Consider the following 24,353-nt stretch of genomic DNA (forward strand, 5'->3'; position numbering starts at 1 on the left):
GTCTGCGGCCCCCCCAGGGGGTTTTGAGACCCCCCCAGAAGTGTTGGACCCCCCCCCCCGGGGTGTTGGAGCCCATCCTGAGGGTGTTGGGACCCCCCCCCGGGTTTTTGACACCCCCCCCAGGATATCAGAGCCCCCCCCCCAGTGTCAGAGCCCCCCAGGGTTTTTGCCCCCCTTCCCCGGGTTTTTGAGCCCCCCCCCCGGGGGTGTCAGAGCCCCTCCAGGGTGTCAGCCCCCCCCCCCCCATGGTTTTGGCATCCCCCAGGTTTTTGCCCCCCTCCCATGGGTGTCAGAGCCCCCCCAGGGTTTTTGACCCCCCCCCCCCGGGTTTTTGAGCCCTCCTTGGGGTGTCAGAGCCCCCCCACGGGTGTCAGCTCTCCCCATGGTTTTTGGGACCCCCCAGGTTTTTACCCCCCCCCCCCAGTGTTTTGGAGCCCCCCCTCATGACTTTTGCCCCCCCCCAGGTTTTTGCCCCCCCCCAGGGCCATCAGAGCCCCCCAGGGGTGTTACATCCACCCCCCCCCCATGTTTTTTGGGCATCCCCCAGGCTTTGTCCCCCCCCCATGGATGTCAGAGCCCCCCCCCACAAGTGTCAGCCCCTCAATATGCTTTCTGAGCCCCCCCCCCCGGTGATTTGGCCCCCCCCCGGCCGCTTCCTGCCGTGGCGAGGCTGGGGGCGGAGGTGTGTGGCCGCGAGGCGCGGGCCCCGCTCCATTTTAAGGCCTCGGTGGGTTTCGGCGACGCTGAGTGGCTCCGGCGGCCCCGCTGCCGGCTCCTGGGGGGGCTATAAAAGCCCCGGGGTGGGGCACGGGGCCGGCACCTGCTGGGTTCAGTGCTGGGGGGGTCGCCATGGCCGCTGCCTTCATCCTGCTCCTCGCCCTGCTGGCAGGTACGGGGCCGGGACCCCTCCTGCTTGTGGCCCCCGGGGGCTGCGTGGTGTGGGGACAGCGGCACCGTGGGGTGGGGGCACCGGGGGGGCACCGGGGGTGGCACTGGGGGTGTGGGACTGCATGGGGACGTGGACATGGGGGGTGTGGGGACAGGGGTGGGTTCTGGGGACACCTGGGGCACACGGGGGCTGTGGGGAGTGATGTGGGACGCATCCTGCTGGGGGGTGGCTGTAGGGCAGCTATGGGGTGGCCATGGGTCAGATATGGGGTGGTTATGGGGTGGCCATGGGGGCAGCTATGGGGTGGCCATGGGTCAGCTTTGGGGTGGCCATGAGGTGGCCATGGGGGCAGCTATGGGGTGATTATGGGGTGGCCATGGGGGCAGCTATGGGGTGGCCGCGGGGGGAGCTATGAAGTGGCCGTGGGGTGGCCATGGGGCAGCTATGGGGTGGCTGTGGGGTGTCCCTATTAACCCCCTCGTTCCCCCCACAGTCACACAGGCGGAGGAGGTGACCGACCCGTGCCAGGGCGGCCCCGCATCCTGGTGCCGCGACGTGGCCACGGCCGTGCGGTGCCAGAAGGAGCAGCAGTGCCGCCAGCTCTGGGACAGCCTGGGCACGGTGAGGACGAGCCCCGGGCCGTGGGGCAGCCCCCCCTTGGGTCGCGGCGTGGGGTGGGGTTGGGAGGGGGACACCCGGCACCACCCTGAGGGTCCGCGTTGTCCCCACAGTGGGATGAGGACGAAGGGGACAACGTGGCGGCGCCGGGCAAGGGGAAGAAATGCAGCATCTGCACCAAGGTCCTGCAGCAGCTGAAGAAAATGGTGGGGGACGACCCCGATGAGGTGAGGGGGGCTCGGGGCGAGCCGGGGGGGCGTGGAGGGGGTCCGGTGACCGCGGCCCCGCTGACGGCACGGGGTTGGTGCCCGCAGGACACGGTGAAGGCGGCGCTGCGGAAGGTGTGCGGCTCCATGAAGGGGCTGGGCCGGCTGTGCAAGGCCATGGTGAAGAAATTCGGCTCGCAGATCGCCGAGGCGCTGCAGAACGACGACGACCCCGAGGACGTCTGCACCAACCTCAAGTTCTGCAAGGGCTGCGCGGCCGGTGAGAGCCCACATCCTGCGCCACGCATCCTGCGCCTGCCCCCCACCCACCCCCCCCAGGGCCGGCTGCACGTGCCCCCCGTGCGCAGGGAGGGCGGAGGTGTGGAGACGGGGGGGGCCCAAAACGTGCCACGGGGAAATTCGGTGGGGGAGCCGCATCCGCCGGGGCTGGAGGAGGGGGGGTGAGGGGTGCCCCAAGTCACCGCCGCCCCCGTTTTGTCTCCTCAGGGCTCTGACCGCCGCCGCTGAACCCCGAAAGCTGAAGGGGGGCCCCCAGCCCCGTCGCCAGCCTCCACCTGCCCCCAGCCTCCCTCACTCCCCCCCCCCCCATTGTCCCCACGCAATAAAGCAGCTTGTCCCCGCCGCCGCCTCTCCGGAGGACGCAGCCCGTCATTTCGGGGTTTATTTGGCTGAGGTGGGGGGAAATGTGTGTGTCCCCCCCCCCCCCCCACACACACACACACCTTCTTCTCGTCACCGTGGGTGGTGACGCAGCTCGGGACAGTCCTGGCACATCGAGGGGTGTCCCTCTGAGCGTCCGCTCCCCCTGCACGGGGATTTGTGATCGGGGGGGGCTGCGATGGGTCCCTGCGGGGCTCCCCCGGCCCCATCGTGGGGACGGGGGGGGTGCGGGGGGGCTCACGGGGACCCTGGGGACAGCGGCTGCCACACGGTGAGCTCGGTGACACAGGATGGGGGGGGGCGCATGGGATCTTGGGGAGGAGCTGGGTGTGTGGGGGCACGGGGGGGGGGGGGACACAGGGGGGACACGGGGGGCGCAGGGCCACGCAGTTTGGGCTGGGGGGGGCACAGTGACAGCGGGGGCACGGTGATGGGGGGAGCACAATGATGGGGGGGCAGACTCCCACAGTGGTCCCATACCCTGGGGTGCCCCCAGCCCCCCCAAGGTGCCCCCAGCCCCATGGGGCTCCTTTGGGGGTCCCTGACCCCAGGGTGCCCCCGACAGCCAGGGGAGCCCCGAGGTGGCCCCACGGCACCAGGCTGCTCCCCCCTGTGCCACTGGCCCTGCTCCGGGCTGGGGGTCCCCCCCCCTTTTAGCCCCCTAAACCAGGTAAATGGGGGGGGGGCAGATGCTGGCACCGCGGGGCTGTCACCAACACAGGCTGGGGGGGGGACGCACACGGGGGCACTATTTGGGTTTGGGGTTGTGGGGCGCTGCTTTGGGGGCGCACGGACCTGGCCCTGCGGGGGGAGGGAGGTGGCACTGCCCTGTGGATGGGGGGGGGGGGGGGGGTCGGTCCCCTTTGCCCCCAGCTCGGTCTGTCCTTTCTGGGCTCTCTGGGGGGGGGGACACGGGGGTGACACATGGGGACAAGGCCAGCCGGGCCCCAACGCAGGCTCCCCAAGGGGTGCCAGCCCCTCCTTGTCCCCCCCCATCCCCCAGTGCCCCCCGGTGCCCCCCCAGCACAGAGAAGACCCTCGGCCGCGTCAGCAGCGGGCGGCCAGCGAGGAGCAGTCCAGGCAAACCCCGTTTATTGGGGGGGCCCCGCTTTATTGGGGGGGCCCCGTCCCCGGCCGCCGTCGCCTCCCGCGGCCAAGCCCTCCCCGCGTCCGTCTGCGCTCCTGGGCGCCCTGCGCGCCCCCCCCGGCAGCGCGGGGGTCCCCGCCGCCCCCAGGTCCTGCGCTCACTGCCCCATCATGCAGGCCATTTTGCAGGCGACGGCCGAGATGAGCGCGGCGCCTCGCCCGCTGCCTTCCTCCGACTGGATGAAGGTGATGTCGCAGCCGGGCGTCAGCTGCCGGACGGTGGCGTGGAAGCGGTCCTTGAAGCTGCAGGTTTGGGGGAAAAAAAGACAGAAAGAGGGTCAGGGCCACGAGGAGGAGGAGAAGGAGGAGGAGGAGGGGGTGGGAGGAAGGCTCCCGAAGGGCCCCACCTGGGGTGCAGCTTGTAGACGGAGCCGTCGACCCCCACGGTGATTTTGAGGGTGTCCTGGCTCCGGCTCTCCCGCATGCGGTTGATGACTCCGGCCAGCCCGGCCGAGCACATCTGGGCGGCGCGGGTGGAGACGCTCTCGCAGACGCGCCGCACGATGTCGCAGTCGGTGCCCGAGGGCAGCAGCTCGAAGGCCGTCAGGATGTTGTAGATCTGCTTGCGGTCCCCCGAGTCGCTGGGATGGGGCAGAGCGGGGGGGGCGCGTCGGGACGGGGATCCCCCCATGTGGGCAGCTGATTTGGGGCTGGTGTGGGGGGTGATGGGGCTGGGGACCCCCATGTGGGGCAATGGGATGGGGAACCCCGCTGTGGGGCGGCTGTAGAGGGCTGGTGGGGGGGGATGGGGGAGGAACCCCAAAAAAATGGGGGACCCCAACATGGGGCAGCTGTATAGGGCTGGTGTGGGGCGGTAGGGAAGGGGACCCCAATGTGGGGCAGCTGTATAGGGCTGGTGTAGGGCGATGGGGCAGGGAACCCCATCAGAGCCAGCTGCTGCAGGGTGAGGGCGCACAGCCCCCATCATTTCGGGGCGGCCATTTGGGGGCGCGGGCCCCGAGTACCTCTCGATCTGCGACACGAAGCGGGTCTCGAAGGTGCCGCGGGTCTTGAGCTTCTCGGAGGCCTCTCCGTTGAAGAGCAGGTTCTCGTCCACCAGCTTCAGCAGCACCAGCCGGACGATCTCCCCCATGTACTTGCCCCCGATGATCTTCTCGTAGCTGGGGGCCGGGGGGAGGCCGTCAGGACGGGGGCCGCCCCCCTCCCACCCCACGGCGAGGCCCCACGCGCGTCCCCACCGCCACCGGGCTCGGGGGACGCGTGAGGGCCGCCAACGGGGCCGGAGCCCCGGGACGAGCGGCCCCGGCCGGCGGAGGGCGGGGGGAAGGAGCCGCGGCCGGGGGGGAGCCCAGGGGAGCCGCATCCACCCCACTCCTTACAGCTGCTGACCGGGGTTAAGCGAGGTCTCGTCCACCACGCGGTCGTACTCCAGGAGGAACTCGTCGAGCTCCCCCGAGGCGCCGAACGCGCCCCACTCGGTGTTGACGCACATCCTGCCCTCGTCGCCCTCCACCAGCTCCACGTTGTGCATCTCCTCCATGTAGCAGGCGTTGCAGCCCGTCCCTGCGCGCAGGAGCCGGCCGTGGGGCGCCTGCCCCCTGCCCCACGTCCCGTCCCCCCCCCTTGCCCCCAGGGGGTGGCCGGTGCCGTCCCGCAGCCCGTGCTCTTACCCACGATCATCCCAACCTCGCAGCGGTGGTCCTCGTAGTAGCAGGAGATCATCGTGGCCACCGTGTCGTTCACCATGGCCACCACGTCCATCTCGAAGTCCTGCCGGGGGGGGGGCAGAGCCACCGCTGTCACCCCTGCGGCCGCCTCTCCCGGGGGACCCAGGGGACGCGGTGGGGACAGGGGGTGGGCACCGACGCACGCAGCCTCACCCCTCGCCGTTTGATGGCATCTCGCAGGAGCCCGACCACGTTGTTCCCTTCTGCTCCGGAGGCTTTGAAGCCCTTGGTCCAGTTCAGCAGGATGCCCTGCACCGGGGGGGGGGACAGAGCGGGGCTCCGTGGGGCTGTGGGGCAGGCACCGCGGTGGCCTCGGGTCCGCGTGCCGCCCCGCCGGCCCCTCACCTTGTCGATGTCCTCGTGCCGCACGGGGAAGGAGAAGGTGAAGCCCAGGGGCAGCTTTTTGTGCTTCATCTGATGCTTGTCCAGGAAGTCAGAGATGCACTCGGAGATGTAGTCGAAGAGCTGGGGGAGGGCGGCCGAGCTGTCACCGTGACGGCCCCGTCCCCGCACCCCAGTGCCACCACGTCCCCTCCGCCCCGTCCCCATCCAGATGCCACTTGTAGGGACGCTTCCACGGGCTCCTGCAGCTCCCTGGGGGCCCCCTCCTGGGGCTCGGGGCTGCCCGGAGGCACCCCCGTCCCCAGGGATCGTGGGGAGGACCCCGCGCCCCCCGCACCCCCCTGCCCCTCTCACCATCTCGGCCGTCCCCGTCATGGCATCCTCGGGGATGGAGTACATCTGGTGCTTCGTCTTCACCTTCCACTGCCCTTCCTCCCCCTCGCCCACCTTCACCAGCATCACGCGGAAGTTGGTGCCGCCGAGGTCCAGCGAGAGGAAATCCCCGACCTCTGCAGCACCGGGGGGGAGAGGTTTAGGGGGGGTTCCCAGGGGGGGGGCAAAGCACCGGGCGCCGTCGCCCTCGCGTCCCGGCAGCGCCTACCGGAGCCCTCGGGCGTGGAGCGGACATAGGTGGGCAGCATCTTCACCGAGGCCTCCTCGTGCGTCTCCAGCTTCAGCCCCCGGTCCATCTCCTTCTGCATGCGGTACATCACCTTCTTCAGGTCCTCCTCCCGCAGCCGGAACTCCGACAGGATCTGCTCCACCTGCACCGGGGGGGGCGGCGAGGTTAGGGGGTGTCCTGCACCCCCCGCACCGCACCGAGCAGCCCGGGGGTCCCCGCGGATCCCCCAAATCCCTGCGGCCCCGCAGCCCGGAGCACCTCGCCCTGCAGGGGGGGAGCTCCTCACCCCCAAACCCGCTCGGGGGAAGCCCCCCACGGGGGCCCTGTTTTTCCCTCATGTAGCAACCCCGGCCCTGCTCCCGGCACAGCCTCCATTTCCAGGGCGCGTAACGGGGCCGCGGCCCCGGCTCTCAGATGGAGCCGCGGTGCCGAGCGCTTCTGCTCGGCCGGCCAGGTTTGCTCGCGGCATTAAAGGCCTCATTAGGCACCGGCAGCCGGGCGCCGTCAGCGCCAGCAGCGTGTTTTCCTCGGGGCCGCGCCGGCCCTGCTGTGGGTTTTGGGGCGCAGCACAAAGAGGGGCCCTGCTAAAGCTTTGGGGATGATGTGGGGCTGAGGGGCCCGGCCCCACAAGCCGGCTGCCCTGGGGTGCTCCGGGGGGATGGATCGAGGCTGGATCCCCTCCGGGATGTCCCCATGGGGACACCCAGCGCCCCGCGATGCTGGTCGGTGCCTGATGGTGCCCAGCCCCGCAGCACCCGTCCCGGTGTCCCTTATCCCACTGCTCTCATGCAGTCCCAGCCCTGCAGGCACCCCGACAGCGGCACGGTCCCGGTCCCGCTGTGCACCAGAGCCTCCCCGTCCCCCTGGGTGACCCGATGCAGGGAACCCCCCAGCCCCGAGGCCGGCCCATGGAGCCCGGTTCCTCCCCGCTGCTCGTGCTCAGCACCCCCAGCACCAGGCACGGGGGCACGGGGGCGGCCTCGGGATTTTGGAGCCTCGGCTGTGGCCGCGTGGCTCTGCCCGAGGCAGCCTCCTCGTGCGCTGCTGGCTCGGAACCTCCCGACCTCGTTCCTTGCCCCAAACCGCTCAGCTGGCCCCAAAGAGCCCCAAAGATCCCCCAAAATAGCCCCAAAGCAGGGCAGAAGCAGCCGTTGCCTTCTGGAGGCCAACGTGGGTCGGGCCGGCGGCCGCAGGGCCTCACCTTCTCCTGCCGGGAGCTCTCCATCCTGCTTCTGTGGTCCAGCATGGGGGCAGCCGTGGGCGCGGGGCAGGCGGCGGGTGAAGCTGTGTCCCCCGAGCCCCCCCGGCACCCCCCCGCCTCGTCCGCCCGGGTCCCGTCCCTGGCCGCGCCGGGGGCTGCGCCACGTTGGGGGGCGTTAGCTCATCCGGGGCGCCCGCCGCGTCCCCACGGCCCCGTCAGGCGGAGCGGCCGCAAGCCCCCGCGGGCCCGGCCTCGGCCCCCCGCATCCCGGGGACACCCTGGGGGCTCCCCAACGCCCTGGGCCGTGCGGGGTGGCCGGGTGCTTCGGCCTCTCCTCCTCCTCCTCCTCCTCCTCCTCCTCGGCCTGCTCTCAGCCTCAGCGTGAGGGGGGGACCCCGAGGTGGCTCCGGGGGTCTCTGCGTGGAGCGGACGGACGCGGGCGGCCTGGTCCGGGACCCTCCCCACGGGGGGCCGTCAGCCCCGTCACCGTCCCCGGGCCCCCCTCCCGGTGTGCCGGTTGCCGTGCCAACCACTTCACGGCCTGCTCACGGGGGCAACCACTCCACCGGCCGGCCTGGCAACGCCGCCCGCTGCCATGGACACCGGCACCAAGGTGACGGCGCCACCGCCATGGCCATGGGGCTGGGGGGGGGGGAGCCCCGGGGGGCTGGGGGGTCCCGCGGTGCCCCCGCCGTGTCCCAGGGCTGGGGGTGTGGGGCACCAAGGGGCGGCCCCGGCCCCACACATGGGGGTCCCGGGGGGGTCCCAGGGGGGTTCCGGGGGGGTCCTGGGGCCATGGGGGCACTGCTGGGACTGGAGGCCACGCCCACAGCTCAGGCCACGCCCACAAATCGGGCCACGCCCACCTCTCAGGCCACGCCCACCGATTAGGCCACGCCCACCAATCAGGCCCCGCCCCCATCAACATTACCCCGCCCACCCAAATGCCCCAGGCACAACGAAGGCCACGCCCACTCCCTGAGCCACGCCCACCACCATCCGGTCACGCCCACTCACGAAACCCCGCCCACACCCAGCGTAGCCCCGCCCACACTCACACGAAGCCACGCCCACTGGGCGGTCCCACCCAACCAGGTTGCCCCGCCCACCGTGGAGGCCACGCCCACACGCTCGGAAGCCACGCCCACCCCGCACTCCTGCAGGGAGCCCCGCCCCATGACGTCATGGCGCCGCGCTCTCATTGGCCGGGAGCCGCGGGGGGGGGGGGCGGGCCGCGTGCTGCGCGTGCGCAGGCTGGGCGCGGCCCCGTGGCAGTTACCGGGGCCGGGAGCACTTCCGGTCGGGCCCTTTCTGCTTCCGGGTCGGGAGCGCTCCCCTCAGCCGCCGCCTCCTCGCTGCGAGTCCGCGGCCGCCGGTACCGGGGGGGGCCCGGAGGGGCTTGGGGGGGGCCCCGGTAGGGTCCGAGTGGGGGCCGGGGGTCCCGGTGCGGCCCTGGGGGGGGCCCGGGGGTGTTTTGGGGGGGTTGCCGGGGTCCCGGGGGGTCCCGGGGGGGTTGCGGGGGCTCGGTGGGGGCCCCGGGGGCTCTGGGGGGGGCCCGGCGGGGGCTGGGGGAGCTCTGGGGGCGTTCCGGGGGGGGGTTGGGGGGTCCGAAGGGCTCTGGGGGGGCCCAGAGGGGTCCCGGTTGGGGTCTGGGGGGGCCCCGTGCTGTCCCCGTAGGGTCCCGGTGGGGTCTGCGGAGTCCTGGAGGGGTCTGGGGAGTCCTTGGGGGGTCCCTGGGGGGTCCCAGAGGGGTCTTGGGGGGTCCTTGTGCTGCCCCCATAGGGTCCCGGTGGGGTCTGGGGTGTCCCCGTGCTGTCCCCATAGGGTCCCGGTGGGTCTCAGTGGGCTTTGGGGGGGGGTGTCCTGGAGGGCTCTGGGGGGGCTCCCTGGGGGTCCCGGTGCCCCCGGTGTGTTCCCGCTGACCCCGCTCCCCCCCCCAGCCATGAGGCTGTACAGCCTGAGCGTGCTGTACAAGGGCGAGCCCCGGGTGCAGCTGCTGAAGGCCGCCTACGACGTCTCCACCTTCAGCTTCTTCCAGAGATCCAGGTCAGGCCCCGCGCCCCGCACCGGGGCTCCCGGCAGGACGGTGCCGGCACCGGGACGAGCCCGGCCGGGGGGCTCACGGCAGCCCCCGTCCTCACCGAGCATCCCCAGGGCATCGCCTCCCCCGGGGGCGTTGGGCTCAGACCTCCTGGGGTCCGGCTCCAGCTGCCCCCCACCTGTGGAGGTGGCCAGGGGCTGCCGGCAGCGGCTCCAGGGCGTTTCCCAGCCCCCTGCCGAGGTTTTGCTGGGCACGTTTGGTGCTGGGGGCAGTGCTGCAGTGAGGGGATCCTAAAAACAACCCCGTGGCTGAGTGCGTGAGGGGAAGGAGGGAGTGGGGGCCACCAGGCATGGCCGCAGGAGCTGCTTCCCCCTGGGTTTTGGGGCAGCCGGCAGCAGTGGGGATGAATCGAATTTATCTGCCCGTCCCCGTGGCTGTAACAGGAGCCCCTCAGGGAGCCCCCAGTGCTCTGCAGCTTCCCAGCTGGAGCGTTGTGGCTGCCTCCAGGACAGAGCAGATTTATTGCTGCTTGCTTGTGGCTTTTGGCCTCTATTTTATTGCAGGGTGAAAAAAAAAGAAAACAAAACAAAACAAAAAAAAAAAGGGGTTATGCAAAAGTCTGCCTGGCACGGCTCGAGCTTGGAGCAGTTTCCTGACCTGACTCAACTCGGGTCCAGCGCCAGAGTGTCCTGGCGGGGCTGGAGGGGAAGGGTTGGAGGGGAAGGGGTGGTGGGGAGGGGCCGGGGCTGCCCGGTGCCCCCCCCGCAGCGGGGTCCGTGTGCTTGCAGCGTGCAGGAGTTCATGACCTTCACCAGCCAGCTGATCGTGGAGCGCTCGCAGCTGGGCAGCCGGGCTTCCGTCAAGGAGCAAGGTGAGCGCGTGGCTGTGCTGCGAGGCGCGAAGCCCCCCCCTCGCGCCCCCTCCCCGAGAGGTTTTGGTGGGGGGGGGCGCACGGGGCTGAGCTCACCTCCCCCTCCAAGCCCTCCCTGCTGCCCCAGCGCGGCCACCGGTGGGTGGAAACCTCCCGGTGCCATCTGCTGGCGGTGGAAACGGGGACGGGGGCAGGCGTTGGGTGCTGGGGGGGGGCTCCAGAGCCGCCCCCCCCCCCCCGACGCCGTTTCTGCTTGCAGAGTACCTGTGCCACGTGTACGTGCGGAGCGACGGGCTGGCCGGCGTGGTGATCGCCGATAACGAGTACCCGCAGCGCGTCTGCTTCACCTTGCTGGACAAGGTGAGTGGGGTGGGGGCGCGGGTGGGAATTTGGGGGCTCGGGTGGGAATTTGGGGGCTGGGGGGCGCGGGTGGGAATTTGGGGGCTCAGCTCTGCCTCGCTCGCAGGTGCTGGAGGAGTTCAGCAGGCAGGTGAGCCGGGCAGAGTGGCCCACGGGGTCCCCCGGCACCATTGGCTACGCGGCGCTGGACGGGTACCTCAGCAAGTACCAGGTACTGGGGGGGGCCCTGCACCTCACGGCCACCTCGGGGTGGGGTAGGGTGTGGGGGGGCTGCTGGCATTACACCGCCCTCCTCCCACCCCCCCCAGAACCCCCGTGATGCCGACCCCATGACCAGAGTGCAGGCGGAGCTGGACGAGACCAAAATCATCCTGGTGAGGACGGCGGGGACGGGGCTGATCCCGCTCCCCCCCCCCCGGGTGCTCCCTCCCCTGGGTGCTCCCCACCCCCCCGGGTGCTCCCCCCCCGGTTTGGGGGTCCCGAATGCCGACGGGGTGCCCGGTGCCCGTTTCCCTGTGCAGCACAACACCATGGAGTCGCTGCTGGAGCGCGGGGAGAAGCTGGACGACCTGGTGTCCAAATCGGAGGTGCTGGGGGCGCAGTCCAAAGCCTTCTACAAAACCGTGAGTGCTGCACCCCCCCCCCCGGGAAGGGACCCCCCCGCGGGCCGGGGGTGGGTTTGGGGCAGAAGCAGCCCCTGGGGGTGCCGGGTGTGGGGTCGGGCAGGGGGCTCGGCTGCCCAAACCCAGCCGTGGAGCTCCTCGCCCCCCCCCCCAGTGTGGGGTGCCCGTGCGGTGCCCTCAGGCCACATCTCGCCCCCCCCCCCCCCAGGCTCGGAAGCAGAACTCGTGCTGTGCGGTGATGTGACCCCCCCGCGGGGGGCTCCTGCCCCGGCCCGCCAGGCCCTCGCCCCCCCTCGGATTTCGGACTGGACGCGGAGCCCCGGCGGCTCCGGGGCCGCTGCTCGGGATGAGCCCCCCCGGGCACCGCGGCCGTGCCCGGGGCTGAGAGGACCCCGCGCCGGGGGGGCTGGGGGAGAGCTGCGGCCCCCCCTCGCCCTCCCCCGGGGCGGCTGGGGCTGCGTTGTGCCCCTCCCCGCACCAATGCCTGTAACACCAGCGAGTGCCTCCGCGCTGCCAGCCCCGGGGGGGCTCGGGGAGAGAGGAGCTGGGACCCCCCCCCAGCACGGGGCATGGAGGGGGGGGAGCTGGGGGGGGGCGGTTTCTGCATCTGTGTCCCCGGGGGGGGGCGGGTGGGAGCAGGGAAATGCTTGGGGTGGGGCTGCTCGGGGTGGGGCTGTGCCCCCTTGGGGGGGACACACGGGGTCGGCCCCCACACCCCTTCCCTTTTGGGGGGCGGGGAAGCTGGGGGGGGTCCATACTATGGGGCTGCCCCCCTTCGGTGGGTCTGAGCCCCCCCCTTACCCCCTGTTCCTATGGGGTGGGTGGGAACCAGCGGGATGGGTGCTTGGCATGGTTGGGGGGGTCCCCATTTCCCCCTTCCCTCAGCCCTGGGGGGGGGGGCTCAGCCTCGGGGGGGGCTCAAAAGGGGCCTCCCCCCCGCCTCGGTGGGCAGCTTTGTGTCGGGGCTGTATCGGGGGCGCTGTCGCAGCCCATAAAGTTCTCTGTGATGGTCGTGGCCTGCTTGGGCTCCGTGGGGCAGGATTGGGCCTGGGGGGGGGGGGGTGCAGCAACACTCAGCCTCGTGTCCCCCCCCCGCCCCGTGGGGGGGGGGGGTGTTGGCGGTTGTTTTTCCTCATAATTTATTTGCAGTTTTTTTTTTTCCCGAGACAAAAACGAAATCAGAGTCATCTGTTACACTTACAAGGCTCAGAAAGAAAAGACGAAGGGGTGGGGGGGGGGGTGGGGGGCAATATGCCGGGGGGGGGGGGGGGGAATAGAGAAAATTTGGAGTGTGGGGGGGGAACGGAAAAGAACGAGAGAAAAAGGGGAGGGGGGGAGAGAAGTTTGGCAACGCTCCACCAGCATTCAGGGACGGAAACAGCTCAGCTCAGCTCCTCGACAGACAGCGGGGTGCTCCCGCGCAGGGCATGCAGAAAGGAAAAAGCTGCCCCCCCCCCGCCCCCCCCCCCACCCCCCCCCCCAGCCACAAACAGCCCCCAGCGCCGGGAGTGCGAGGAGGGGACACCTCGGAGGAGGAGGAGGGGAGGGGGGAGAAATTTGGGGAGGGGGGGTGTTGGGGTGAAGCCCCCTCCCCTCCCGGAGCGGTGAGCCCCCCTCCCTGGGGGTGCGGGGCTGGGGTGCGGGGGGAGCAGCGCCCTTGGTGCGGGGGGGGCCCGGGGGGGGCCGGCGGAGCAGCCTGTGCCCCCTAAGAGACCCGCTCTCTTAGTCTATAAAGTGCTTTCGACGCTGCCTCAGTGCTGGCTGGATCGCCCCCGAGCCCCCCCTTTGGGCTGGGACCCCCCCCCCCCCCAAAAAAAAAAATCCAAAAATTCCTCCCCCCATTCCTTCCCCCCCCCCCCCTTTGATCCCCAGCACCCGGCTCCCTCCCCCCCCAAGGGGCTGCGGGAACAGCCCCAGCCCCACACTTTGGGAAGGGGGGGGGGGGAGCAGCCCTGGGGGTGTTGGGGGGGGGGATTTTTTTTGGGGGGGAATGGAAGGGGGGGGGGGCACCGGCTGCTCCCGCGGGAATTCAAAAATAAAGAGCTCTCTCTATGTACAGGGGGCCCGGGGAGGGGGGGGTTGTGGGGGGGGGGGCGAGCGAAAGCGGAGCCCAAAGAACGCAACATCCACCACCAGCGACAGCGAAACTCCACGAGCACAGCCGGGGGGGCGGGGGGGGGCCGGGCCAACCCCCCCCCGGCCCGGCGCAGACGGGCTTCGGGGGGGAAAAAGGGAAAAATGTTGGGAGGGGGGGGTCAGGGAGGAGGGGGGGGTCTCCGGCAGCCCCCCCGCCCCCGCACGTCGGTGGGGGTCTGTGTGAGATGATTGATTTTTTTGGATTTTTTTTTTTTTTTCTATTTGTCATTTTTGCTTTTTTTTGTCTTTTTTTTTTTTTTCTCCTTTTTCTGCAAACGCAGGCACTGGACGGGGGGGGGTGGGGAGGGGGGGGCACAGGCATGCGGACGCGTGCTCCGGGACCGCGGCCGTGTCTCCGTTGGGCCGGACCCAGGCTAGGGGGGGGGGGGGGGTCTGAGGCTGAGGGGGGGGGTCTCAGGCTGGGGGGGGGGCTTCAGGCTTGGAGGGGAGGGGGGGGGCTCAGGCTGGGGGGTGCCCTCAGCCTGAGTTTTGGGTTCTCAGGGCGGTTTTTTGTTGTTTTTTTTTTTTTTTTCCTTTTTTTTTCTTTTTTTTGGGGGGGAGGTCGGGGGGGGCCGGCGGCCTTTTGGCCCCCCCCCTGAGCCGCCCTCACCTTCACTGGAGGGGGGCGACGGGCGCCCCCGAGCCGTGGAAGTGGACGTTCTGCCACTTGCCGTCGCGGCGGTGCCAGACGCGCGTCTCCTCGGACTGGCTGGTGCGCGGGCGGCCCTGCGCGTCCAGGTACTGCGTGAGCCGGATGTAGGCGATGCAGGCGGCGTCCTCCCCGATGACGTGCACGTGGGGGTTCAGGATGGTCGTGTGGATCGGCTTGTTGTTCTTGGACAGCACTGCGGGCAGCCCGTCAGCCGCGGGGGTGAGGGCAGGGGGCGGGCAGGGAGAGGCCGGGGTACGGGGAGGGGTACGGGCAGGGGTATGGGCAGGGGTAGGTGCAGGAGTACAGGCAGGGGTACAGGTAGGGGTATGGGCAGGGAGATGGGCAGGGGTATGGGGAGGGGTACGGGCAGGGCGGGCAGAGGTAGGTGCAGGGAAGGCAGGGGTATGGGCAGGGGTAGGTGCAGGAGTACAGGCAGGGGTACAGGTAGGGGTATGGGCAGGGGTATGGGCAGGGGTATGGGGAGGGGTATGGGCAGGGAGATGGGCAGGGGTACAGCGAGGGGTACGGGCAGGGTGGGCAGGGAGAGGGGCAGGGGTACAGGGAGAGGGGCAGGAGTACAGGCAGGGAGATGGGCAGGGCAGGCAGGAAGATGGGCAGGGGTACGGACAAGGGTACAGGCAGGGGTATGGGCAGGGCAGGCAGGGAGAGGGGCAGGGGTATGGGCAGAGGTACGGGCAGGGTGGGCAGGGGTACAGGCAGGGGTAGGTGCAGGGCAGGCACCCAGGCAGGCAGGCAGGGTGCAGGCAGGAACATCACCAAGGGCTCAGGCAGGGATAGGCACGAGGGTACAGGCAGGGTGCAGGCAGGGATGAGGGCAAGGATATGGGCAGGGTGCAGGCAGGAACACCACAAGGAGCCGGGTAAGGCTGCAGGAGCAGCACCAGCAGGGATATGGGCAGGGTGCAGGCAGGGCGCAGGCAGGGCTACCCCCAAGGACACCGGCAGGGTGCAGGCAGGGACGCAGACGAGCACAGGCAGGATTTGGGGAGCAGAACGAGCACGGGTGCGGGCAGGGAGCCAGGCAGGGCTGCAGGAGCGCTGCCAGCACGGATCCGGGCAGGGACGGACCCGAGGGTGCGGGCAGGAGCACGGGCAGGGGGCAGGCAGAAGGGACACGGGCAGGGGGTGGGCAGGACGGAGGGACGGAGGGACAGGCAGGGGCTGGGAAGGGCATGGGGACAGGGACGGGCAGGGACAGGCAGGGACAGGGACAGGTAGGGACAGGGCCGGGCACTCACAGTTCTCGAAGTAGAAGCGGTGGAAGTCCATGCCCTCCACCAGGTTGCCCAAGGCCTCGGGCTCGAAGGAGGTGAGCCCCGGGTCGCAGATCTTCCTGCAAGGCGCTCTGTGAGCCACGGAACCCCCCCGGGACCCCCCCCCCTCCAAACCCCCCCCGCCCGGCCCCCCACTCACGCGTAGGCCTCGAAGTCCCCGTTGTTGACGGCCTCGATGAGCTGCTCCGTGATCTTGATGATCTCCTGCTTGCGGGCTGGGGGGGGACACGGGGGGGTCACGGCCCCGAACCACTGCGGGGTGCCCAGGGGACCCCCGGGAGGAGGAGGAGGAGGAGGAGGAGGAGGAAGGTGCCGAAGGAGACAGGCTGGGGACAGACGGACACAGGGAGAGGGGCTGGGGACGGACACGAGCTGGGACAGGGACACAGAGCATGGGGACAGGGACATGGGGACATGGGGACAACGCACGGGGACATGGGGACAGACACGGGGACAGGTGCAGGACACGGGGACGGACACACAGGACGTGGGGACACAGCCATGGGGACACAGGGACATGGGGACAGCCCCTGGGTCGGGCAGAGGGGACTCCGCGTGCCCTGGCCCCAGTGTCCACGTCCCCACCGCCAGCAGCCGGCCCTCCCAGTACGTCCCAGTGCCTCCCAGTACCACCCAGTGCATTGCAACAGATCCCAGTTCCATGCAAGCGCATCACAACACAGCCCAGTGCCGTCCCATCGCGTCCCAGTACATCCCAGTGTCACTCCAGTGCACTCCGACGTGTCTCTCCCAGAGCATCCCATCGCATTCCAGTGTGTCCCAGTGCACTCCGACACACCACAGATCCATCCTGCTGCAACCCCACCACATCCCAGTACAAACCAGTGCCATCCCAATTCATCCCAGTGTCACCTCAATGCGTTCCAGTGCCATTCCAGTGCCACCCCAGTATAACCCAGTGTGGCTTAGTGCATCCCAACAGCAACCCCATGCATGCCAGTGTGTCCCAGTGGCATTCCAGTGCATCCCAGTTCCATGCCAATGCACTTCATTACCATCCTATCGCATCCCAGTGCCTCCCAGTACCATACTAGTGCCATCCAGCACAGCCCAGTTCCATCCAGTGTGTCCCAGTGCTATCCTGTTGCATCCCAGTCTGTCTCAGAGCATCCAGTTCCCCCCCAGCTCATCTCAATGCATTCCCAGTGCCATCCTAGTGCATCCCAGTGTCCCCCAGTGCCATGCTAATGCATCTCAGCGCCACTCCAGTACACTCCAGTGTGCCCCAGTGCCACACCAGTGCATACCAGTACAACCCCATGCCATCCTAGTGCACCATAAAGCATCCTGGTGCCACCTCAGAGCCATTCCAGTACACCCCAGTGGATCCCAAGGCCATGCTGAGGCATTCCAGTTCCATCCCAGTGCATCCCAGTGCCATCTTACTGCACACCAGTGTGCCTCAGGGCACCCCTGTGCCAGCCTAGGCACCCAGGCGTGTTACGGTCCCTCCCAGTGCCACCCCAGTGCAGACCAAAGCTGCCCCGGTGCCGTCCCAGTGCACCCCAGTGCCATGCCAGTGCATTCCAGAACCCTTCAGTTCCATCCCAGTTTGACCCAATGCTATTCCAACGCATAACATCACACTCCAGTTTGTCCCAGTGCCATTGCAGCGTGTCCCAACGCATCCCAGTTCCATTCCAGTGCATTACAGTACCAGTCTACTGCTTCCCAGTGCGTCCCAGCACGCCCCAGTTCCACCCAGTGCATCCCAGTGCCATTTCCATGCATGTCCAGTCACCTCGGTGCCATCCCGCTGCATCCCCGAGTCATTCCAGTGCATCCCAGTGCCAACTTATTGCATCCTGTGCATCTCAATGCCTTCCAGTGCTGCCCCAGTACACCCCAGTGCCACTCCAGCATACCCCAGTACAGCTCTATGACACCCCAGGGCATGCCAGTTCATCCCAGTGCCATGCCACCATGCCCCAGTGCATCCCAGTGTTAGCCCGATGTGCCCCAGTGCATTCTCATGCCAGCCTAGTGCACCTTAACGCGTTCTGGTGCCATCCCAGTGCATCCCAGTGCATCCCAACACATCCTAGGCCCATCCCAGTGTACCCCAATGCATCCCAGTGCCATTGCAACATATCCCAGTGCCATTCCAGTGCATCCCAGTGCCATTCCAACATATCCCAATGCATCCCAGCACCATTCCAGTGCATCCCAGTGCATCCTAGCACATCCCAGTGACATTCCAATGCATCCCAGTGCATCCTAGTTCCATCCCAGTTCATTCCAATACCATTCCGAAGCATCCCAGTACATCCTAGCACCATCCCAGGGCATTCCAATGCGTCCCAGTGCCTCCTAGAGCCGTCCCAGTGCCATTTCAATGCACCTCAATGCATCCCAGCTCCATCCCAGTGCCACTCCAATGCATCCCAGTCATCCCAGTGCCATTCCAATTAATTCCAACATATTCCAGCTCCATCCCAGTGCATCCCGATGCCTTTCCAGTGCATCCCAGCTCCATCCCAGTGCCATTCCAATGCATCCCAGTGCCTCTTAGCACCATCCCAGTGCATCCCAGTGCCATTCCAATGCATCCCAGCACCATCCCAGTGCCACTCCAATGCATCCCAATGCATTCCAGCTTTATCCCAGTGCCATTCCAATGCACACCAGTACTTCTTAGCGCTATCCCAGTGCTGTTCCAATGCCCTCCAATGCATCCCAGTGCCATTCCAGTGCACCCCAGTGCCCCATAGTGCCATTCTAATGCCCTCCAATGCATCCCAGTGTCATCCCAGTGCATCCCAGTGCCATTCCAATGTCCTCCAGCGCATCCCAGTGCCATCCCAGTGCCACCCAGCTCCACCCCTGCCCTCCACGCCCCCGTCACCTTTCGTGTCCTCGTCCTCGATGGTGGTGTTGGTGCTGTCGGACGACTCCTGCCAGCGGGAGGGCGGCGGTGCGGAGGGAGAGATGGGGGGGGGGCAGGAAGGGAGGGGGTGTCAGCGCCCGCCGGGGGGGGTCTGCACGCCCCGGCCGCGGGGTGCCGGCTCCCCGGGCGGCGCAGGGACACGGGGAGCCCCCACACCCCCCCCGGCCCCAGCCGCGAGCCCCCAGCCTGCCCGGCCCCGCGGAGATGGGAGATGTGCGGGGAGGATGGAGGCGGAAAGCGGAGAGAAAGAGAGAGAGAGAGAAAAGAGGGGGGGGGATAAAATAAAGGGGGGGGGTCACGGCCCCGGGGGGGGGCAGCAATACCTTAATGCCGTCCACAGGGTTATGAATTACGGTAGTTTGAGGCTCCTACAGGAGAAGGAAGAGAGACAGAGGAAGGCGAGGAGAGAGGGGAGAGGAGGAGGCGAGGAGAGACCAGAGCACAGCAGTGGGGGGGGGGAGAAATTTGGAGGGGGGGGCACGCGGACGGGGGGCACAGACCCAGAGCGGGGTGGGGAGGGTGGGAGGGGGGAGAGAAGCAGAGTCGTTAGTCCAGCGCAAGCCCGATGGTTTAATTGGGAGACAGCAGAGGGGGGGCGAGAGCCCAGAGGGACCCCTGGGGAGGGGGATTTGGGGGGCGGGGGGGGGGGGCCCCCTGCCCGTATCCTGCACCCACCGTGCCGGGCGTGCCGCGTCCTGCCAGGGTGGTCGTGGTGGGCGCCCCCCGGGCCACGTCCTGCACCCACCTGGGTCCCGGTGCCGTGACCCCATCCTTGTCCCCATGGCCGCATCCTGTACCCACTGTCCCAGTAGGGTCCTGGTGTCGTCCCCATGGCCGCATCCTGCACCCACCTGGGTCCCGGTGCCGTGACCCCATCCGTGTCCCCATGGCCACATCCTGTACCCACTGTCCCAGTAGGGTCCTGGTCCCCATCCCCGCACCCTGCACCCACCTGGTGAGCCGGGTCCTGGTGTCCTGACCCCATCCTTGTCCCCATGGCCGCATCCTGCACCCACTGTCCCAGTAGGGTCCTGGTGCTGTCCCCATCCCCGTGGCCGCATCCTGCACTTCACCTGGGTCCCAGTGCCATGACCCCATCCTTGTCCCCATCCTGCCCCCACTGTCCCAGTAGGGTCCCGGTGCTGTGACCCCATCCGTGTCCCCATGGCCACATCCTGCACCCACCTGGTGAGCCGGGTCCTGGTGCCGTGACCCCATCTGTGTCCCCATGGCCGCATCTTGTACCCACTGTCCCAGCAGGGTCCTGGTGCTGTCCCCATCCCCGTGCCCACGTCCTGCACCCACCTGATGAGCCGGGTCCCGGTGCCATGACCCCATCCTTGTCCCCGTTGCCGCATCTTGTACCCACTGTCCCAGTAGGGTCCTGGTGCCGTGACCCCATCCTTGTCCCCATGGCCGCATCCTGTCCCCACTGTCCCAGTAGGGTCCTGGTCCCCATCCCCGTGGCCGCATCCTGCACCCACCTGGTGAGCCGGGTCCCGGTGCCGTGACCCCATCCATGTCCCCGTGGCCGTATCTTGTACCCACTGTCCCAGTAGGGTCCTGGTGCTGTCCCCGTGGCCGCATCCTGCACCCACCTGGGTCCTGGTGCCGTGACCCCATCCGTGTCCCCATCCTGCCCCCACTGTCCCAGTAGGGTCCTGGTGCTGTCCCCATCCCCGTGGCCTCATCCTGCACCCACCTGCTGAGCCGGGTCCCGGTGCTGTCCCGTCCCCGTCCCCGTCCCCCTGCCCATGGCCGCATCCTGCACCCACCGTGCCGGCCGCATTGGCTGGGGGGGTTTGGGGGGGGGGTGGGGGGGGGGGCCACGAGGAAGGTCCCCCCCTGGCTGCCGGTGGCTCTGGGGACGCCCGGGGCGAGCATGGCGATGGATGCGATGGGATGGTGGGATGGAGGAGGGGGGGGCGCGGGGGGGCACGAAGGGGCCCGGCTCCTCGTGGCCCCCCCCGGGGACACGGCGGGTGGGGGGGGCACCTACCAGCGCCGCCGGCGGGAGCGTCCCCTTGGGGCTGGTGACGCCGGCGCTGCCTTTAGTGCTGTTGGTCTGTGGCTGGGGGGGGGAGAAATTGGAGGGGGGGGGGGGCTCAGCGATGGCGTGGGGGGGTGGTGGTGACCCCCCCGCACCCGTGTGTCCCCCCCCAGCATCCCCTCACCTTGACGCCGTCGGCTTTCTTGTTGAGCAGGCTCTTAGCTGCTGTGGGGGGGGGAAAGCAGAGCGTCAGCGCTGTGCCCCCGCCCTGGGGACAGGGCCACCGTCCCCCCCCCGCCCGGCAGCGCCCCTGGGGGGGGCACCGGGGGGGGGCGAAGCGGGGAGCCGGGGGTTGGCTTACCTTGGAGAAATGCAGAGAGGAAAGCGAGAGAGAGAGAGAGAAAGAGAGAGGGGGGGGAAGGGGGGGCGAGAGAGAGAGAAAGGGGGGGGGGGAATTTGGGGAGGGGGGGGGGAATGGGTTAAAAAAATGAGAAAAACACCAAAAAAATCGTCTTGAGAGCAGGCGGCGGCGCAGCCCCGACGTGGTGGTGGCGTCTCACTCCTAGCCTGACCTCGGGGGGGGACACGGGGGGGTGACGGGGGGGAGGTGGCACCGGGGGGGGGCCGTGCTGGCAGCTCCCCCCCCTCCGGCGCTGGCGTCCTCGGCATCGCTCCTCCAGGCCCGGTGGCACCGGAGGGGACCCCATGGGGCTGGGGGGGTGACAAGGGGGGGCCGGCCGGTGATGGCACCGGGACCGGCTTTTAGAAGGGGGGGGGACAGGGATAGGGGAGGACTTGGGGGGGGGGGACACGGGGACACCCCCGTGACACAGCCGTGTCCCCACGGGTCCCCCGGGGGTCCGGGCCCTCCTCGGGAAGCGGGCTGGGGGCAGAGCTGGCTGCAGCGCTGAGAGCTCGGGGTCTAAACCAGAGCCATTTGGGGGGGGGGGGTACCCCTTTTTTTTTTTCGGGGGGGGGCAGGGGGGGCTCGCCGTGGAGGGGTTTGAGACCCGCCGAGTGTTTCGCGGCGCCACAAACACCGGCTGCAGCGCGCTGGAAGCCGTGCGGGGGCATGCGGCGGTGCGGACCCCCCCTTGGGGCAATGACCCCCCCCATGCAGCAGTGACCCCCCCCATGCGGCAATGACCCCCCCATGCATCCATGCAGCCCCCCCATGCGTGGGTGCAGCCCCCCCCCGGCAGCAGGACGATGCTGTGGGATGGAGCAGCAGTGATGGGGGGGCACCTCCCCAAAAGGGGGGGGCAGCCCCCAAATTCTCCCTGCCCCCCCCCCCCTTCCCACCATGGCCATGTGCTACTGTGGCACCTGGTGGGGGGGTGGGTGCTGGGGGGGGGGCACCATGGGGAGCCCAGGTACCGGGGGGGTTCCTGGGTGCCATGGGGGGGGTCCTGGGTGCTGTGAGGGGTGGGGGGGGTGCCATGGGGGTTCCGGGGGGGGTGGAGGTCCTAGGTACCAGAGGGGTCCTGGGTGGGATGGTGGCACCATGGGGGTCCTGGGGGGGCCCAAGTACCATGGGGGGGGTCCCAAGTACCATGGGGGGGCCCAGGTGCCATGGGGGTCCCATGTACTATGGGGGTCCCAAGTACCATGGGGGTCCCAGGTGCCATGGGGGGGTCCCCATTTACTATTGGGGTCCTCGGCACTATGGGGGTCCCAAGTACCGTGGGGGGGGGGGGTCCCAAAAGTGGCCCCCAGGGCTGGGTCGGGGTGGGGGGGGACGGGGACATGAGACAAGCGCTGTGGTGCCGGGGAGGGGGCGCTGGGTGCCAGCAGCGGGGACATTTCCCAGCCCCGGGGGGGGGGGCGCAGGAAAGGCCGGCGGGAGGGGGGGTGAGGGTGGGGGGGGACACACAGGCGTGTTGGGGGGGGGCCATGCGTGCGCTCCCATTTCCGAGGAGGGGACCCCGAGACCCGGCGGGGTGGGAGGAAGAGGATGAGGATGGGGACCAGAGGCAAGCGGGCGGGGGGTTAGGGGGGGGTGATTTTTTTTGGGGGGGGGGGGCATCGGGCAGGGGGGGGGTCTACCTTGTTCCACCAACCCCATGGGGGCGCCGGAGGCGGCTGCGGACATTGTAGGAGGCGCGGTGGTCTGTCTGCCCACTGCGGGCAGGGACGGGCAGGGGCGGGCAGGAGAGAGAGAGGAGAGAAAGGAAGCGACAGCCCGTTAGCTTGGGGGGGGGGCGGCGGGGGGGGGGGGCGGTATGGGGGGGGTGGTCTCGGACACCCCCCCCCCTCACCACTGCCGCCACCACCGCGGCCGGGCACCACCTGCGCCGTCGGAGGCGAGGGCACGGAGTTGGGGGGGGGGAGCCCCCCCCCCTCGTTTCGGTTTTGGGCAGCGGAGGTGGGAGGGGGACACACACAGGGCTGCCGTGTGCCCCCCCCCACCCCGCCCCAAAAGCGCCCGTCGGCTCGTGGCCCCCCCCCAGACACACACACACACACACACACGCAACCTCCCCCCGGTCGCGGCAGCGGCGCCGTCCTCGAGGTGGGAAAACGGGGAGGGGGCTTCAGGGTGGGGGGGGAGGAGAAAGAGAGAAAAAGAGCGACAGAGAGAGGGAGGGGGGGGGGGCGGCGAGGCCCCGGGCGCCCGGGGCGGGGGCGCAGCAGGATGCGGCCCCCGGAGCTCGGCTGCGGGCGGAGGCGTCCCGGGGCCGGCGGCTGCGGTCGGGGCTCACCTGAGAAGTTCCTGGTGGCCAGCATGGTGGTCAGGATGGCGCCCTGCAACGGCACCAAGTCACTGCGGGGGGGCACGGGGACGGGGGGGGCACGGGGAGGTGGGGGGGGGCACTGGGATGTGGCTGGGGGCACAGGGAGATGGTTGGGGGGCACTGGGATGTGGCTGGGGGCACTGGGATGTGGCTGGGGGGGGCACTGGGATATGGGTGGGGGGCACTGGAACGTGGCTGGGGGCCATGGGGACACAGGTGGGGGGCTCTGGGATGTGGGTGAGGGGCTCTGGGATATAGGTGGGGCACTGGGAGATGGCTGGGGGGCACTGGGACGTGAGTGGGGGGCACTGGGACATGGCTGGGGCAACTGGGACATGGGTGGGGGCACTGGGATATGGGTGGGGGCACTGGGATATGGGTGGGGGCACGGGGATGTGGGTGGGGGCACTAGGACACAGCCAGGGGGCACTGGGACACGGCCAGGAGGCACTGGGACATGGTTGGGGGGCACTGGGATATGGGTGGGGGGCACTGGGATGTGGGTGGGGGGGCACGGGGATGCGGGTGGGGGTACTGGGAGATGGCTGGGGCAACTGGGATGTGGGTGGGGGGCACTGGGACATGGCTGGGGCAACTGGGACATGGGTGGGGGGGGCTCTGGGATATTGGGGGGGGGGCACTGGGACGTGGTTGGGGGGGGCACTGGGAGATGGGTGGGGGCACCACCACATGGACAGGGGGCACCCCATGACATGGCTGGGGGGGGGGGCACTGGGACACGTGGCAAAGCACCGGGCACGGGCAGGACGGGACCGGGGGACACGAGGCCACCGGGATGTGGCCGGGACACGGCCACCACCCCCCCCCAGCCACCACCCCCCCCCAGCCACCCCCCCCCCAGGCTCACCTTGAGCTTCCTCCGGGCGTTGAACTTTTTCAGGCACTCCACCGTCTCCTGCCTGTGCATCATGGAGGCCACGGTGGAGCGTTGCTGGGGGGGGACCAGGGGGACAGGGGGGCGTCAGGGCGAACCCACGGGGGCAGCCGGAAAAATTGGGGGGGGGGGTCACCAAGGGGGGGGGGGTGAGCACTTACGCAGACCCACGGTGCTTGAGGGCTTCGTGGGCTGTGATGCGCTTGGCGGGGTTGATGGTCAGCATCTGGTTGATGAGGTTTTCGCTTCGGGGGTCACCGTGTCCCACTCGGGCGAGGGGAACTGGGGGGGGGGGGATGAGACGGGGGGCGGGGGGCAGAGGGCGGGCTGCGTCCTGCGTCCCTTCGTCCCCCCAACTCCCCCAGCACAGCCCCTGGGGGGACGCGGCCGCCCGGTGCCGCCCCTCAGTAGGTTCCAGGTTAACGGGGCCGTACTCACGTCGTAGGCGCCCGCC

At 69.4% G+C, this 24,353-nt stretch overlaps 4 protein-coding genes across 6 annotated transcripts; 2 read left to right on the forward strand and 2 right to left on the reverse strand.

The window, feature by feature from the left end:
* Positions 1-729: 729 nt before the first annotated feature.
* LOC137845290 (antimicrobial peptide NK-lysin-like) lies at positions 730-2,385 on the forward strand. Its single transcript, XM_068662383.1, has 5 exons — positions 730-889; positions 1,383-1,510; positions 1,621-1,734; positions 1,822-1,993; positions 2,221-2,385. The coding sequence occupies exons 1-5, from the start codon at positions 850-852 to the stop codon at positions 2,226-2,228; spliced, it is 462 nt and encodes a 153-aa protein (XP_068518484.1). The 5' UTR covers positions 730-849; the 3' UTR covers positions 2,229-2,385.
* A 1,105-nt stretch (positions 2,386-3,490) lies between these two features.
* GCK (glucokinase) lies at positions 3,491-8,328 on the reverse strand. 2 transcript variants are annotated; one of them, XM_068662295.1, is made up of 10 exons: positions 7,394-8,328; positions 6,172-6,334; positions 5,925-6,079; positions 5,574-5,693; positions 5,382-5,477; positions 5,172-5,271; positions 4,881-5,064; positions 4,506-4,661; positions 3,888-4,121; positions 3,491-3,783 (listed from the first exon to the last, which is right to left on the reverse strand). In XM_068662295.1, the coding sequence occupies exons 1-10, from the start codon at positions 7,436-7,438 to the stop codon at positions 3,639-3,641; spliced, it is 1,398 nt and encodes a 465-aa protein (XP_068518396.1). In that variant the 5' UTR covers positions 7,439-8,328; the 3' UTR covers positions 3,491-3,638. The 2 variants fall into 2 exon arrangements, with proteins under 2 accessions (XP_068518396.1, XP_068518397.1); XM_068662296.1 differs by lacking the exons at positions 5,172-5,271; positions 5,382-5,477; positions 5,574-5,693; ... (1 more) ...; positions 6,172-6,334; positions 7,394-8,328 and having other exon boundaries at positions 4,891-5,028.
* Positions 8,329-8,619: 291 nt separating this feature from the next.
* YKT6 (YKT6 v-SNARE homolog) lies at positions 8,620-12,300 on the forward strand. Of its 2 annotated transcripts, none has more exons than XM_068662298.1 (8): positions 8,620-8,768; positions 9,334-9,439; positions 10,223-10,305; positions 10,565-10,665; positions 10,772-10,876; positions 10,974-11,039; positions 11,187-11,288; positions 11,497-12,300. In XM_068662298.1, the coding sequence occupies exons 2-8, from the start codon at positions 9,336-9,338 to the stop codon at positions 11,530-11,532; spliced, it is 597 nt and encodes a 198-aa protein (XP_068518399.1). In that variant the 5' UTR covers positions 8,620-8,768; positions 9,334-9,335; the 3' UTR covers positions 11,533-12,300. The 2 variants fall into 2 exon arrangements, with proteins under 2 accessions (XP_068518399.1, XP_068518400.1); XM_068662299.1 differs by having other exon boundaries at positions 8,626-8,754.
* A 110-nt stretch (positions 12,301-12,410) lies between these two features.
* Positions 12,411-24,140, reverse strand: CAMK2B (calcium/calmodulin dependent protein kinase II beta). Its single transcript, XM_068662297.1, is given in 12 exon segments — positions 12,411-14,269; positions 15,336-15,430; positions 15,511-15,586; positions 18,238-18,286; positions 18,603-18,647; positions 20,279-20,350; positions 20,454-20,494; positions 22,316-22,390; positions 22,972-23,014; positions 23,873-23,956; positions 24,061-24,071; positions 24,074-24,140. Coding segments are annotated over 12 exon segments (876 nt in total). The 5' UTR covers positions 24,126-24,140; the 3' UTR covers positions 12,411-14,036.
* Positions 24,141-24,353: the final 213 nt, after the last annotated feature.

The sequence above is a fragment of the Anas acuta genome, chromosome 27 (assembly GCF_963932015.1).
Source record: "Anas acuta chromosome 27, bAnaAcu1.1, whole genome shotgun sequence".
Classification (NCBI taxonomy): Eukaryota; Metazoa; Chordata; class Aves; order Anseriformes; family Anatidae; genus Anas; species Anas acuta.